The following is a 17865-nucleotide window of genomic DNA, read 5'->3' as shown; positions in this document are numbered from 1 at the left end:
GAAGTGTACATGTAAACAGTAACAATAATGATCCACAATACTTCTACCAGCAGTACAAATACATCAGTATCAATATTGTTGCAGTATTCCTGAAAGAAGGGATGTCCCGTCCTGAGCTGCCAGTCATTTGGCTAGTATGGAAAAGCTTGAAAAGGATCTTGTTTACACCATACTTCACATTTATGCTACTTGCACAGAACATACGGCATAAAAGGGACGTAAGGATGCAACTATCCAGAACTTATTTTGCCGCCAGTTCGAATGACACTGCTGCCAGTTGGTTTGAATGTTTTGTTGCTGTTCTGACTTTTTAGAACACCAGATATGTGCCACGTTGTGGTTATTTTTTCTTTTTAAAAGTTTACCTTTTTAGTCTAGTCTTGTACTTTTCATCACTACCTGGAGTTCATGTCATCCAAGAGGGGAAAATGTCAGCGTGGGAAGCAAATTCCCCATAAGGATCATCACAAACAGTCTCTTTTTTGTTTGGGTGCTTCTCATGACCATACCTCTTGTGGTATTCTGTAAGACATTTTTGCCTAATACACCCCAAAGCAGTTTGTTTTCCCTGGCCATTTATCTTGAAAATCAATGGCTTAGACAGTTAGCCCAGGGTACCAGGATAGAATTCTTTAACCCCAAGTTACTCCTTCTTGGTAAGAAGGTGGCCAAGAAGTCTCGGACGGATTGTTTAGCAGTCCAGCCTCCGAAGTAGATAATAGCTCTACAGGTCATTCAGTGTTTATGTCGGATTCCTCTGTTGCAACCCCACTGGAGGCCAGCATGGATCTATCTTTTTGCACATCCTCTGAGGCTTTGCAGGCATCTGTTCCAGACGTCGACAGGGAATCACGGTCGATTATCTTAGAGTCCTAGAGGGACTCTGCAGATACTGGTCAGGAAGGAAGTTCCGGGTTCTCTTCTTTAATCGACTGGAACCTCCGGTATTTGTTAGGGCTGATGTCCGGTCTAAGAGGAGACAAAAACAAGCATGTTTCCCCTTGTCCTATGGAACCTCAAAGGGAAAGTCATGAGTTCACTCAGGGCTTGTTCCCCACTTTAGCGGCCCGAAAGCCTCCTCAAGGATTTCATTACCCTCTCCTCCTTGGACCTCTACCCCTTCTAAATGGTTTAGGGAACCAGATTCCTCAGATAAAGATTCCCTATCTGGTGAGGGGTCCTTGTCCTATTCTTCACAAATGCTGTTGCTTTTGGTTTATGGTTCTGATGCAGAGAAGTCTGTTAATCCTGAGTCTCCTTTCGAGGAAGTGTCCTTTGGAGGCACAATTGCGAAGATGATAGAATTTTTTAAGTGTGATTCGTTTCAAGTGTCAGATATTCAGAGAAGATATTATGAGTTGCTTTAGGTGGATACTCCTAAACCATCAGCAGTTCTTCTTGTGTTGGCTGCCTTTTTAGATACTTTTATTGCTGCTTTCAAGCTTCCTGATTCTCAGCCTCCTGCTCCAAAGAAACCCGACTGGCTCTATAAGGTTCCTGAGGATTGTCTAGTTTTACTTAAATGTCCTTCTGCTGATTCTGCAATAGTGTCAGTTTCTTTTGACAAACCTTACAGGCTTTTGCCCTCTTTTAAACCTTTGCCTGCTGATAAGGATAGCAAGGCAATTGAGAGGATTGGCAGGAAAATTTACACTGCTTCTCCTTTGGCCTTCGGGGCTATTAATTACCAGACACACATGATCAGTTATGCTCTGACCTTGGTTGCTCAGGCTCGTCAGGTTATCTCTGCCCTCCCTGATTCTGATGGCAAATCCTTGGCGTTATTTTTTTTAGGTTCTACTTCTCAGGTAGCTTACCATTCTATTAAGTGTAGCTATGATGCCGCTACTGCCTCTTCTAGGGCTGTAGCTTTTGGGTCCATCATGGGGTGTTATTCTTCACCATCTCCAGTCACTTCTGGAGGACATTAGGGCCAAGTTGTGGATGCTTCTTGGATAATACATATCTTTTAGGCACTGCTGCTGTTGACTTGTTTAAGTCCCTTCAAGAAAAAAGCAAAGCCTTGAAAGACCTTCAATACATTTTTGTCTCTCCTATCCCCAAGTTCCAGAGGAATTATCCTTCTAGATCTGCTTTTGTTCACAGGCAACCCTGTCAGGCCTCTAAGGGTGGGAGGCGGGCCCTTTCTGCTAAGACTTCTCAGATTTCTGTGGCCCAGAAGCCTCCCTTATCTGATAAGCCTGCTTCTCTGTCAATTTGCACCCCCCACACCTTTAGACCAGGTCCCCCTTGTCCCTTCAACTCTCCCTTTGTCTTCCAAACTGGCATCTCGTCACTTCAGACTACTGGGTTCTTTCCATCATCTGTCAGGGTTACTTCATGGTATGGAAATCTCTCCATCCTTTTTATGGGATTCCTCAACCCCCTCTAGAGCAACTTCCTCATTTCCCGCAGGTTCTAGGGTTCCTAATGAACCAATGGACCATACTACCTGTCACCCTTTCCCAAGTGGGATGGGTTTTTACTCCAGGAGGTTCCCGGTTCCTCGAAAGGAAGGCATTTGGAGACCTATTTCAGATCTCTCTCGGCTCAACACCTTTCTCAAGATCCCTGCTCTTTGGATGCTTACTCTTCAAACTATGTTTCCTCTTTCATTACACCAGGCTTTTCTGGTGTCCTTGGCTCTGAAAGACGCTTACCTTCATATCCCTATTCACCCTCTTTTCAGGAAGTTTTTACATTTCTCTGTGTTTTCCTCTCATTTTCAGTTATCTGCTTTGCCCTTTGGCTTCTCTACTGCCCCAAGGATATTCACAAATGCCTAGCCCCTGTGATCGCCTTTGGCAGACGCCAAGGCATTCAGATTTTTACTTATCTGGACAACCTGTTGTTTCAGCCACCTTCTCCCAGTCGATTGTTGCAGGATTTGCAGTTCACCATCTCTCTTTTTCAAAGTCTGGGGTTTACTATCAACTGTCAAATGTCCGTCCTGGCTCCTTCTGAGGATCATGTGTATCTGGGATGCAGGATTCAGACTGTGCCAATGTTGGCCTCTCTTCTGCATAAAAAGGTACTGTCATTGACAGCCTTCTTTCAGTCTCTTTTTCCCCTGACTGCCATGCCAGCCGGGGAGTTTCTTCAGGCCCTGGGATTCATGGCCTCTTCTATTCCAATACTTCTTGCCAGAATGCACACAAGGAAGCTTCAATGGTACCTCAAAAGTCTGTTAGGCTGCAGCATTAACACCTTCTGACTTTCAGTGTACCTCTCCTTCCCTGTCTCAAGAAGGAATTCAAGTGCTGGATTTAACAATTCACTCTCAACCCAGGCCAGCCCTCTCTGCCTCCAGTCCCTTTCTCAAGAGGTGTTCACTGATGCCTCAGATATGGGGTGGGGAGCATCCCTTGGTCACCTGAAAGTTCATGGTCTTTGACCTTCCCATCAGAAATCAGATCATATCAACATCAAAGAAATGAGGGCTCTGATTCTGGCCCTTTAGGCTTTTCACCCCATGATCTTTTTGGGGCCCCTTGAAGATGTACACAGACAACACTAGAGTGATGTGGTATGTCAACAATCAGAGGGCACAAAATCTTACCTCATCTGCAGGATGGTGCTTCAGGCTATGGAAGTAGCTCTCAGTTATCTCTTCAGGCAGTATACATTCCTTCAGAGCACAATCTTGTGGCAGACTCTCTTAGCAGGTCCAAAACACAGGCTCACAAATGGATGCCTCACAGACATTTTTCATAAGTGAGGTATTCCTCATGTAGATCTTTCTGTCTCACCTCTGAACAAACCGCTTCCTCTCTTCTGTTCTAGACTGCCATGCCATCTAGCATGGAAAACTGATGCCCTATCCTTTCCATGGAAGGGGAGGTTCTTTATGCTTTCCCTCTTCTTCACCTGCTTCCAAGAGTCCTGCATAAAATCCACCTGGACTCCCCAGAAATCTTGCTAGTGACTCCCTTTTGACTGAGACAGCTCTGGTTCCCCCTCTTAATGCATCTGGCCAGGGGTACTCATCATAAGTTAACTCACTGGATAGGTCTCCTCACACAGGAAAAGGGGTCTCATCCATCATTACTTGTCCACTCTGCAACTGACATTGTGGGTGATAGGGTTTTGATCCCTTTCAGGTACTTCTTTCCTGAGGACATGCTCAGGGTTTTACTGTAGGAAAGGAAACCTTCAGCCAGAAAAACGTACATGTCCAAATGGAAAAGATTATCTGTCTGGTGCTGTGCTCATAACCAGGACCCTTTTTCAGTGGGGGCCCCTCTGGTCTTCTGTTATTTGTGTGAGTTGCAGTCTAGCATGGTCTATTCCTCTGTGAAGGCCCATTTGTCAGCCATTACTGCTCGTCTGCCCTTGACTTCTTCTTTGACTTCTTGTTTTGAGGTCAAAAAAATTCTTAAAGGCATCCTGTATATTAGGCATCCAATAAAACATATTCCTCCTCCTTAGGACCTTAATTTTGTTTTGGAAAAACTGACTTTTGAGACTGCAAATTCTGCTTCTTTGCAACATTGTACCTGGAAGACTGTTTTGTTGTTGGCTCTTACTTCTGCTTGGAGGTTTTCTGAGCTCCAGGCCCTTATAGATTTTGGTTTCTTACAGGTACATGGTGTCCCTTCATACTAATCCTTTTATGCCCAAGGTGGTTAATGAGATGTCCTTAAATCAGTCGGTACATTTCCCTTCCTTTTCCCTACTCCTCAGTCTGCTACTGAGAGGGTCCTGCATACCTTGGATTTGCACAGACAGCTCGGGTGCTATTTGGGTAAAAATAGGACTTTGGAAGTCTGATCAGCTTTTCTTTCATCCCAGGTCTTTGGGTTTGGCTGTTTTTAAGCAAACCATCTCCTTCTGGATATCCAAGGCCATTTCGTTTTGTTATTCTTTTCATGGCAATTCTCTGTCTGCTTCTGTTTTACAGCCCATTCTACTAGGGCTATTGCCTCCTCTGGTGCCTTCAACGAGTTGGAACACCAATTCCATCCTTGAAGCTGCTTCTTGGGTCTTCAGTGCATACCTTTACTAAGCACTGTAAGTTGGATATAGTTTCTAGGGCCAGAGCAGGTTTTGCTGAAACTATTTTATGTGGGTTTGTTGAGGGCTCTTCTCAGCCTTCCACCTCCATTCTATTTCTTGAGCTTTTTTACTCTCCTTTCTTTCAGGAATACAGCAACAGGACATTGAAGGACATAGTACAATTGTATAAAAAGCTTACCATAACAGAAGATGTCCTTCTCGTCACTGTTGCAGTATTCATGCCCACTCTCCAACCCCTCTTTTTTTATTTTGCATGTTTTACTTCTGGATGAGCATGGACTCCTTTGTCCTATGATAACTGTTCTCTTCTGGGGCAATTCAGTTCTGGGTAGTATGTCCCTTTTATGACCTTTGTTCTGTGCGAGGAGCATAAATGTGAAGTAAGGTGCAAACAAGATGCTTTTAAAGCTTTTCCATACTGGCTGAGCGACGGGCTGCCCTAGATGGGACATCCCTTCTTTCAGAAATACTGCCATAGTGAAGAAAAGCACATCTACTGTTATGGCAAGATTTTACACAACTATACTTTCTGTAAAGCAACTCATTGCTCCAATTTACAGAATACAGAAATGTCAAATAACAACAATCTCCTGAACTGGTTGCCATAAACTATACTCCACTGCAGCTATATATGTTACCTAGAAGCCATATTTACAGCAGAACTTGAAAAAGAGCAATTTCTATACAGAATAAGATTCTAAGAAAATAAATCTATTTTAAAGTCACACACCCATTAGACACTTTTTTTTTTATTTACATTTCCAATTGTAGACAGTGTGTGCATGGCCAAGTATTTTACAGATTCTAGAACCGATGCAAAGCTTTTGATGTTGACTTGAGAAAAAAACAATGAACATCAATTCACAGCATTAATCTTCATGCTTTAAGTAATATGGTTGGATATTTAAAGTATAGTGATAGCCATAAAGATTAACTGGCTTTTCTTCTCTACATATACAATTATTAATATGTACCAAATGGAAAACATCATACTTACTAGCTGTATGGCTATCATAAGTACTGTTTTTAGGGTAAATGTCCTATCACAGAGGTCAAACAAGTCTTCCAAACTAGGTCCCAGTAGTTCTAGCACCATAGCATTGTATTTCCCACAAGGGCCAAAATAGTACACCTGAGGTACGCCATCTGTAATGAAAGAAACACCAGAATTAAATAAAACTATTTGTATTTTGTGCATTTTTAATCTGTTTGCTCTACCTACTTCATAAGAGACTTTCGTTTTTCTGAAATTAGCTGTCTCTCACCTTTTTCCTTTCTTGAAATCTAATCACTATTAGCATGTAAATTTCTCTTTCGGTTGCTTGCTTTTCACAATTAAGCCAAATATTGGGTTTTTCAAACCCTTTCCAGTCATTTCTCAATTAATCTATATTCTGCAAGTCAGTACATGATGGAAGAATACCAGCAGAGGCAAGGCACTACAAATCCATTATACTTTTAGCGAGTGTACTTCTATTGTCATGCTAAAGGTTGAACATAAAAGCATTATCTTAAATCCTCAACTTCCACTGCAAGATGTATTGTGAATGCACACTCAACACACACGCACTCTACAATGCATTCAGCTGTCAGGATGGACAGACAGGTGGCAACTAAGCATCATCTGAAAAACTATAAAGTATATACCTAAGATGGAGAAATAAAAAAAATGTGTGTGTGTATATATATATATATATATATATATATATATATATATATATATATATATATATATATATATATATATATATATATAAATCCTTGTTTTCCCGCCTTCCTCGACTAGTTTAGACCAGTTTACAGGCATTGCTGTATTCTGGGCTGTGGTGTAGTTCCTGTGTTGTCCATTACCTTACTTGGATAGAGGGAAGTTTCTTTGCTCACCAGTGGGAGTGGGGAGCCTTGAGCAGCCTACCTGTCCCTGTAGGAAGTGACCTCAGCACAAGAAGCTGTAGTAATTGGTTGTTTTGGACCATTTCTAGCTCTTTTGTAGTTCACTGTTTAAAATCCGCCTCTGGGCGTTTTTTTCTGGCTATACTACTCAGACAAGCTCCTCGTGGGTCGGCAGAGTGGTCCTAGCAGCAGGGAACTCAGAAAAGCGACTACTTTCTGGATTTAAGTATCTTTGCTTTTTCTTCACTTGGAATAGCTTCTATAGCTTACCCTGAACTAGCTTGAACTGTTTTTTAACTGTTTGCTGCATTATTTTAAAATCTGCACTTAAAGTTACATTTTAGTCGAATTTGATCGAAAGTTTGTTGTTTGTTTAATTTAACTGTGGAGGCTGCCCACTAAAGTCTGCTAGCCTGTGTAACTAATTTATCACTGTTTCTGCATTTTCTGTGTGTTTCTACCAAAAAAACAAAAAAAACAAAAAAATAATCCTTGTTTTCCCGCCTTTCTCGACTAGTTTAGACCAGTTTACAGGCATTGCTGTATTCTGGGCTGTGGTGTAGTTCCTGTGTTGTCCATTACCTTACTTGGATAGAGGGAAGTTTCTTTGCTCACCAGTGGGAGTGGGGAGCCTTGAGCAGCCTACCTGCCCCTGTAGGAAGTGACCTCAGCACAAGAAGCTGTAGTAATTGGTTGTTTTGGACCATTTCTAGCTCTTTTGTAGTTCACCGTTTAAAATCAGCGTTTGCATGGCTTTGCGCGGTTGGCAGCGCCGGTTAAATAAGGTTAAACTTTTTCTGGCTCCGCCAAGTCTGCTCTTCAAATTTTCCCTTAAGGAAGCTCTACTCTTAGTATAACCAGACTACTTACTATATTATAAGCCTAGCACTTGTTCTCAATACTTCTCTACTAAGTAAGCACTCTCGTACTAAGTAAAGCACTACGTCTACGTACCACCCCTGTGAATATCCACTTCCCTTAAAGGTACAGCACTCCCTTATACAGTTCTAGCATGTCGAGTGGTAGATTACTGGCATCGTCTCCAGTTCTGCTGGTCAATCTGGCTATCTTGAGACAATGCTACAATTGTCTCATGTACACAGACAACCCTCTCCTCCTCCCAACAAACACAAATACATGTGAGAGATGCAACTATATAGCCAAACTGGAGGCTGAACTCTCTCAACTCAGGGCTGGCATGACCAGACAGGAGGAGATGGCAACCACACACACAACAATCCCAGTCCCACATAGACCTACCACAACTGCAAACCAAACACATAAAAACACAAAGACATACTCGGAGGCTCTAACAAAAAACTTACCAAAACAACAGAGGCTCCCAAAGCAGACACCCAAAAATCCACCACCTCAAAACAAAACACATGCAACACATACTTCAATAAATCAGTGTGTCAACCAATCACAGCCCTTAAGGCCAAACACCTTGCCTGATACACTAGTAATAGGTGACTATAGTCAGACACACTGATGTCCCGCTGACCAGGCTGAACAAGGAGAAGGTGACTGTGAGCTGTCTATCGGGAGCTAGGATCCGCCACATAACACACACACTCAAGTCACTCCAAAGCAAGTACAAGTATGACTCCGTCATTGTCCATGCTGGTGTGAATGACCTGAGAGGTACCTCCCTGGACTACATGAAAAGAGACAGAGGAGCTCTCCGATTATGTAGCCCAGGCTGGTATGACCCTGACCCTGAGCAGCATCTTGCTCTCACCAAGAATGATACCACAATACAAAGACAAGATGATCAGCTTTAACAATTGGCTCAAGTACTGGTGTCATTCTAAGGGGATCCAACGTCTGTCTGCCTGGGATGACATGTTGGATAAACCACGCTGCTTCGCAAGGGATGGCTTACACCTGTCACCACTGGGCTTCTGGATATTGGCTAAGGCTCCTGCCACCCCCATAGTGCCTTTTTTAGGCAAGGCTCAAAAGACAAACCCACCTCCTTAGAAAACAATAATGGAAAAAAACTAAGGGTAATGCTGCTCAATGCCAGAAGTCTAAATCTCAAGATGCAGGCACTTGATGCACTCCTCAGCATGGAGAACATCGACGTCTGTGCAGTAACTGAAACCTGGTTCAAGGCTCCTGAGACCACCCCAGTGCTACCAGGCTATACCTCGTATCATGCTTTTCGGCCCCAAAACCCGGGCCGAACCACAAAGGGAGGGGGAGTGTCCATATTCATCAAGGACACCCACACCTCCAGGTTAGTAGCAACACATGAAGCATCAGAGACCATACCGGTGCAACTAACCATAGGCAAAACTGCTATACAACTGGTAGCATGTTACAGACCACCCTCCCAATCTCAAGAACTCCACTCAGCCTTCCTGAAGAAACTGAAGGATATAAATGTATCACAAAATACCATCATACTGGGAGACTTCAACTACCCAAACATAGATTGGGTACATTATTCTAGCCCTAATACCCTATCCCAAAGGTTCCTGGAATTCATAAATTCAAATGCACTGGAACAATTAGTCACCTCTCCCTCTAGGGGAGATAATATACTAGACCTGATCATCACAAACATGGGGACAAAATGCTCCACACCGGAAGTATACCCCTCACTAGTGAGATCTGACCACAAACTAATCACCCTGGATATACATATCCCACCTCCACCCCCAGCACAAAAGACCTCAGTGAAAAACTTCTCAAAAGCAGACTTCACTCTTCTTAAGACTGAGATGGTATCCTTTAAGCCCACTGTGCCAGTGGATACCACATCCCACGATGCCGAATCCTTCACAAATGCTTTCTATGGACATCTCCAAGAATGCATGGATCATGCAATCCCAAACAAATCCAAGTCCCTCTCCACCAAAGGTAAGCGTCCTGTCTGGTGGACCTCAGCCATAAACAAATTGTACAACAAAAGAAGGAAGCTACTGCACGTCAGAGCAAAATCCCACGAAGGGAAGACATCTCTGATCAACATTAGCAGAAAACTACGTTCTCTCATAAAAACATCCAAGGCCAACTTTGAGAGAAAAATCGCTAAGGACACTAAAGATAACCACAAAGCCTTCTTCAGCTATGTTAGAAACCTGGGCGGAAATCCTCAGATATGCTCAGAGTTGGTTCACAACAATAAAAAATACACTGAACCCACAGATATTGCCAACATTCTGGCTGACAGGTTCAGTGCAAATTTCTCCCTCCTTCACCCCCAAAAGAAGAAATACTTATCCCAGCTGAATGTAATCTCCCTGTCATCTCAGATGTCCAAGTGAGAACCGCCCTAAACAAAGCAAAAAACACAGCATCAATGGGACCTGACGGTATCCCGGGTTGCGTGTTACGTGAATTCCAAGAGGAGCTAAACCCACACATAAAAATGCTATTTAACCTTAGCCTTACTTCGGGATATGTACCTGAACACTGGCGTACAGCAACAGTGGTCCCACTCCACAAGGGGGGTGCCTCTACAGACCCTGGAAACTACCGCCCCATAAGCTTAACCAGCCTGGTCTGCAAAGCTATGGAAAGAATCATTATGGAACTCATAAACAGAGACATAGGGGACCTACAGACACTTGACCCCACCCAGTTCGGCTTTGTAAAGGGCAGATCCTGCCTTTTAAACCTGGTTGACTTTTGAAACAGTCACTAGAGCCATTGACGAGGGCAAAGCAGTCCATACAGCATACCTGGACTTGGCTAAGGCCTTCGACACAATACCCCACTCAGGCATCATAGATAAGCTCAACAGCTTAAATTGTAAACCCTTATGTCACTAGATGGGTTGCAAACTGGCTAAAGGACAGAACCCATAAAGTTAAAATCGCTGGAGCAATGTCAGACTCAAAGCCAGTCACAAGTGGTGTCCCACAGGGATCTGTCCTGGGACCCCTCTTGTTCGGCATTTATTTCTCAGATATTAAAGCAAACACGGGAGGGCTGTGGCTGACAAAGTTCGCAGATGACTGCAAACTAGGCGCCATAGTCGATACACCAGCAGACACACACATCCTACAAGAAGGCCTCACAGAAACGAACTGGTGCCGGAGTCACGGCCTTAAACTAAATGCCAAAAAATGTATAGTCATCCCCTTTGGGAAAAACAAAGTACCCACAAATTATCACATAGACAGCAACCCACTGAGTACTGAAAAAGTAATCAGAGACCTAGGGACCCAAGTCGACAGCGACCTCTCATTTGATACCCACGTTGCCAAAGTGGTTAGAAAAACATTCTACCTTGCACACCTCATCATGAAGGGATTCACATCCAGATCCAAGGATGTCATTGTACCCCTATATTCCTCCCTCATCAGACCCATGATTGAGTACAATGCCCCATTTGGTATGTACCTCACCCGGCATTTGCAACAGCTGGAGAGACCACAAAAGTACCTCACCAAGAGGATCAAGGGTCTCCAACATGTGTCTTATTCTGCCAGATTAAAGAAACTTCAGCTCTATTCAGTATCATACCGCCTGCTCAGAGGTGATCTCTGCCTGACGTACAAGGCCATGTCCAATCAGGATCTGATGGACATGCTCCACCTCAAAAAATCCAAGTCCATCAGGACCACGAGAGCTAAAGACTTAAACCTCGGCACAAGTATGAATAGGACATGCTGGAGGGATAGATTCATAACCCAGAGGCTTCCCATGCTTTGGAACAAGATCCCAGTTCGTATTAGGCAGAGCCACTCACTGACTCTCTTCAAGAGAAATCTTGATGAGTGGATGGGACACCACCAGGGTACCCCAGGGGTCACATCTGTGTCACTGCTAGACAGGGGCACAGTAAACTAATTCTATTATATAAGGGGACCTTCATTGTGTCACTACTAGACACAGTATTCTAAATTTATTCTGTACATTTTTGTACCATTTCATGGGGTGGCAAATGCCACATCACTATGGCTAGGCTTACAAATGCCCCAGGGCAGATAGCCTAGTACTATACTATGAAACTATGAAACATATATATATATATATATATATATGTGTGTGTGTGTGTGTGTATACACACACACACAGACACACACACACACACACACACACACACACACACACACACACACACACACACACACACACACCCTTCACGTGTCTGGCCTTAGCTTGAATGTGTCCCCAGGTTGACATTTACCTGCCGTATCTACTACGAGTGCTTTCTTGACACAGGGTAGAAGGCAGACAGGGCACTGCATAACAATGCATGCTGGCACCATCACTTTCTTAGATACCACCAAAGCTTCTTCATGGGAATTCTTGTAAGGTGGGAGACCATAAGGACTGAGAAGGTCATGTACCTAGTGTTCTAAGAAACTCCTTAACTACTACAAGTTTCTTGTGCTACTGAACTGCCATACTTCTCAGGAACAGCATTGTCACTAAGGAAAGAAGTGCCTTCTGGTTCACAGTGTCTAGTAGGGGTCTCAGAAAAAGGGCTTTTCTGATCGACAATAGGTGGGATTTTTGCAGGTAAAGAGAGCGAGACAGAAAGAGGCTTAGTTTTTGGAAGCAGGTAAGAGTAAACTACAGACCTGCCAGTCTCTAATAACACTGATGCCTGAGTCAGTCAACCTTCTTTCTGCATAAGACAATTACTAGAATCAGACACTCGGTAAACACACTCGGTGCAAATAGATACACCAAAAGGCAAGGACGCAAATGGTAATTAATAACCTCCCTGTTTCAAACCTGAAGTGCAGCCTGCCAACCCTGGTCCTACTACCGCTTCTACCACCCTAGTAAATACCACCCCTAATACCAGCCAAACACCTACATCACATAAACAAATTTCTTTCTATTCTATCAATACTCGAAGTGTCCTGAACAAACTAAGCCAGTTTCATGCTTTGGTATCTCATCATATCCCAGACATTATCTCTGTAACGGAAACTTGGCTTAAACCCCAAAATCAAGATAAAGATATTGTCCCTCCTGGATACAACATACTTCACCAAGACCGCTTAAAAAAAAAAAAAAAAAAAAGATGGTGGTGTTGCCATAGTTTACTCTAATAACCTCACTCTCTCCCATCCTAAGCAACCGGTTTCCACCTCTATACCTGCAGAGATACTGGTAGCAAACCTAAAACTTAATGACTATACTATCATAACAGTAGTAGTTGTATACATCCCACCAGGGGACAACATTCCCCAACTGGAAAATATACTTTCATATCTCTCCCAAAATATCCCTAACAAAGCCATCCTTCTTGGGGACATAAACATTAATTGGGTGAACCTCTGTATTCCAAACTCTCCCCAGCATATAAATTTCTACGTATTTACACAACTAATCTTTAAACCCACCCATACTAATAACTCTCATTCCTCAAGCTCCCTGATGGACTGCATACTTGTTTCTAACCCCAGCAAATACCATAATCCAGAAACACTACCAGACTCCCTGAGTAACCACTCTCCTATAAAAGTGCTCAGATATACAACCCTTCTCTCTAAACCGCATTGGCTTATCACCTGCCGCAATCTTTCCAACTTTAACCCTGACATGTTTAATACCCTACTCTCTAGAATTAACTGGAACTTCCTTAAACAGCTCCCACTATACGATGCAGTAAAAGCTTTGAACTCAGCTTTCATTGGCATCTTAAATTCACTAGCTCCAACCAGAAAAGTACGGACAAAAACAAAAATCTCACCCTGGTTATCTAAACGTACTCCGTACCCTTATGAAAACCAAAGATAGGGTTTGGAAAATATGGGTACACTCCAAACTTCCAGCAGACATGCAAAAGTACAAAGAACTTAGTAATCAAACAAAAATACTCATCAACAAAGACAAAAAAGATTTCTATTATAACCCCCCCAACTTTAAAATCTGATCCAAAGAAATTATGGAATGTTATAAACCAGATTCTACATCCTGGAAACCCAACCTCACCAAACCCATGTCCTGAAAAGTCACCTGAAGAAACTGCTAACACATTTAACACCTATTTCATTGAATCCTTCTCCAAACTATTTAACTCCAGCTCTTCTAACAGTAACGCTTCTAACCTCTGTGAATCTCTCCCAACTGCTAACACTAACTCCTTTACTTTCAAACCTGATCCCACTAATTACATCAAAACTCTGCTCTCTAAGCCCAAACCATGCACAGTATCTGCAGACAATATCCCTTCATATTTTCTCCAAATTGCTGCAAACTCCCTTGCCATACCTGTATCTATCCTAATAAATTGCTCCATCTCTGAATAGTACAGTTGTGTACCTACCATAAATGTAGATGTTCGAGTGCATTCACTGCTGCAGTCATTACACTTGGGGTTATCCTGCTGGCAGGCTACCCGCAGTCGGCCTGAATTCCAAAGTCTTGGTCCGGCGTCGGTTGCTGTCGCCCCTTCCCTGACGTCAGAGCGCCAGGGGGTATAAAAGATTCAGCCAACGCCATTTTCTTCAGTTTTTCTTGCCCCAGATATCAGGTGCCCCCTGAAGGGTAGGCTAAGAAATTATGCCAATAAAAGAGCATCCACTAGAATAAAACATAATCTTCATCTACAAGCAAATACACCACATAGGTTGTATAGAATAGAAAAGTACAGACAAGTCCCAGCAAAGAAGGGGGGATGGTGGGTGGGTAACCTGGACTGCAACAGTGAATACACTCGAACATCTACATTTATGGTAGGTACACAACTGTACTATGTTCAAAGTGTTTCACTGTTGCAGTCATTACACTTGGGTTGAATCCCAAAGCTGAGGTTGGGTGGCTGGGCCTAAATAGAATTAGGAGAGGCTATGAGGCCCTGCAGAACTGCAGTGGCGGAGCCTGCTCTGGATTTAGAGTAAAGAGGTAAGTGGTAGTGCTTTGTAAAAGTGTGCACTGAAGTCCAAGTTGCAGCCTCCAAAATGTCCTTGGTCCACTGAGGAAGGCTGCTGAAGTAGCTGCTGCTCTGGTTGAGTGTGGCCTGATGCCCTTAGGCACTGATTTGCCATGTTGAGAATAGCAGAAAAGAATGCAGTGGGCTATCCATTTGGAAACAGTCTTATCTGAGATAGCTTTTCCTTGAGATCCTGCAGCAAATGCCACTAAGAGTTGCTCAGACTTTCTGAAAGCTTTAGTTTTGTCCAAGCAGAAGCGTAGCTGTCTGTGTATGTCCAAAGAATGTAGCAGTCTCTCCCCCTTATTCTGTGGGTTTGGATAAAAGGTAGGCAAGTGAATTGTTTGATTAAGAGCCACACTGGACACTACCTTAGGCATAAATGTTGGGTTTGTCCTCAGAGAAACCCTGTCCGGATGGAAAATTATGTAAGGTTTAACCGCCATTATAGCCTGTAACTCAGACTCTTCTTGCTGAAGTAATAGATAAGAGTAGAGCTGTTTTCCATGATAAGAATTTTATCTGAGCTGTATTGGCTGGCTCAAAAGGAGGCAGCGTGAGTTTTTCAAGACAAAGTTGAGGTCCCATGCAGGTATTGGTGCTCTTCTTGGGGGTCTTATGTTTTTGGCCCCTCTGAGGTACTGCCTTAGTAGTGGATGTGAAAAAATAGGTGGGTCCGTATTGTAATGAGCTGAAATGGCAGAGGCATGGATCTTAATCGATGAAAAGGATAGGCCTTTGTCCAGCATCTCAGTTAGGTATTGTAAAATCTGAGGAATATTTGGTACAAGCATATCAATTCCTTGCGCCTGGTTCCAAGCACAGAATCTCTTCCACTTTTCTGCATATGATTTTCTAGTGCTGGGCCTCCTGGCCTCCAGAATAACATCCATAACTGATTTGGAGAGAGGTGTGGTCTGAATGGTTACATTATCCGCCATGCAGCCAGATTGAGGGTTCTGAGTTGGCTGTGCAGTATTTGATTGCTTTGTTGGGTCAGTAAATGTGGAATTTGAGGTAATGTCCAGGCTGGGCCTTGAGACAAGCTCTTTAGGATTGGGTACCAGTGTTGGCGTGGCCAGTCTGGGACAATCAGGATCATTTTTGGCTTCTCTTGTCTGACCTTTAGGAGTACCTTGGGGAGGAGAGGTAGTGGAGGAAAGGCATATACTGTGAGGTTTTTCCAGCTGAATGATAGAGCATCCACTTTCCATGCTAGCTTGTGATAAGTCCTTGTACAAAATCTCTGTAGTTGGCAGTTGTGAGGGGAGACAAATAGATCTATGTCTGGGCATCCCCATTTCCTTGTTATCATGCTGAAGATTTGTGGATCTAGTTTCCACTCATGAGGATCCATGAGGTTTATGCTTAGTTCGTCTGCCAGAGTATTTGTCTTTCCTGGCAGGAATTGTGCTTGTAGGTGTACATGAAAAGTCAATGCCGGGTTCCACAAAAATCATGGCTTGTCTGCAGAGGGGGTAGGAATGTGTGCCTCCCTGCTTATGCATCACATGACTGTAGTATTGTCAGTCTTTATTAGCAGCTGTCCTGGATGAAGCAGATCCTTGAAAGCTGTTAGGGCATTCTGGACAGCCAGCATTTCTTTTAGATTGATATGAAGATGCATTTGGCTTGCGGTCCATGTGCCCTGAATACATTTTCCTGCCATGTGGGTCTCCCAGGCATAATCTGACGCATCTGTTGTTATTGTCTGCCTGGCAGTGGGTAAAGTGAAAGGCTGTCCCTTGTTGTGGTGACAGGCCTGTGCCCACCATCGAAGCTCCTGTTGCAGGCAGGGAATGAGGGTAATTAGTTTTTCCAGGCTGTGGCAATGTTGAGTCCAAACACTTTTTAGATACCATTGTAGTTTCCTCATATGCAGTCTTGCATATGGAATTAACAGAATGCAGGATGCCATTAAGCACAAAGCCTGCAGAATTTTTCTTGCAGATAACTGGGTTTTTGTTGCCAACATGTTGAAATAAGAAGTCAGTTGCCTCTGTTTGTCTGGCGTGAGATAAGCCATCTAGGCAGTTGTATTTAAGCTTGCACCCAGGAATATTATCTCTTGAGAGGGTACTAGCTTTGATTTCTTTTCGTTTACTGTGTACCCTAGGCAAATTGGCAATCTTTTTACAAACGCCAGATGCTTTAGTAGGATGTCCTTGTTCTCTGCTTGAATAAGGCAGTCGTCCAAGTAGGGATATATTTGAATTCCTCTTTGTCTGCAAAAAGCAATTACTGGTGCCAGGCATTTTGGGAAGACCCTGGGCGCAGTAGACAAGCCAAAGGGCAGTGCAGAGAATTGGTAGTGCACTGAGCCAGCTATGAATCTGAGGTATCTTCTGCAAGATTGTCTGATTGGGACATGCAGGTATGCCTCTTTTAGGTCCAAGGTTACAAGCCAAGCCTTCTTGCCCAGCATGGGCAGAAGCTGCTGCAGAGTCAACATTTTGAATTTAGGAACGTCCAGAAAAGTGTTTAGAATAGACAGGTCCAGTATTGGTCTCCAAGCTTTGTCCTTTCTGGGTACCAAGAAAAGTCGTGAGTAAAATCCTTGAACCTGCTCCAGTAGTGGTACTCGTTGAATGGCCCTCATGTCCATGAGGGATGAAACCTGCTTTTGTGCCTCTGCCCATTGACTGTGTGGCAGGTCTGGCATGTCTTTTGCCTTTGGCAGGGTGTGAAAGTAGAACCTGTAACCCTGAGACACTATATTCAAGACCCATTTGTCCTGGGTGATCATGTGCCAGTTTTGTGGAAAAAGTGCTAATTTTCCCCCTAAGGGAGCGTCCAAAAGATGAGTGCTTGGTACTGGTAGAGGAAAGTCATTGGGACTGTTTCCTATAAGGTTGAGATTTGTCTTCTCTGCTTCTGGAGGTAGAAGCACCCCATTGTTTAGGCCTGTATGAGCCTTGGGGCTGGGATCTGCCTCTAGGGCGCCTGTATCTGCCTCTTTGTGGCCTGTCACTGGAAAGGACCAATTTTTTTGAAGGCCAGTTCCTGCTAAATCTGGGTGGCTGCACCTGTAAGAAATCCTTAACTGTCTGCATAGATTTTGCTTTATCCTCCATTTTCTTCAACACCTCTTCTGCCTTAACACCAAA

General features: G+C 43.5%; 1 protein-coding gene across 7 annotated transcripts in view; it reads right to left on the bottom strand.

The window, feature by feature from the left end:
- The window catches only part of CSNK1G3 (casein kinase 1 gamma 3), a 2843512-nt gene that overhangs the window by 707655 nt on the left and 2117992 nt on the right, over positions 1 to 17865 (bottom strand). For all 7 annotated transcript variants that reach the window (XM_044060767.1, XM_044060768.1, XM_044060770.1 and 4 more), the window contains one exon: positions 6014 to 6162. In XM_044060767.1, coding sequence (XP_043916702.1) covers positions 6014 to 6162 — 149 coding nt within the window. The remainder of the gene's footprint in view (positions 1 to 6013; positions 6163 to 17865) is intronic.

This window comes from Protopterus annectens, chromosome 2.part0 (genome assembly GCF_019279795.1).
Source record: "Protopterus annectens isolate FY-2018-M chromosome 2.part0, PAN1.0, whole genome shotgun sequence".
Lineage (NCBI taxonomy): Eukaryota > Metazoa > Chordata > Ceratodontiformes > Protopteridae > Protopterus > Protopterus annectens.
This window is presented reverse-complemented; position numbering and strand designations above follow the sequence as displayed.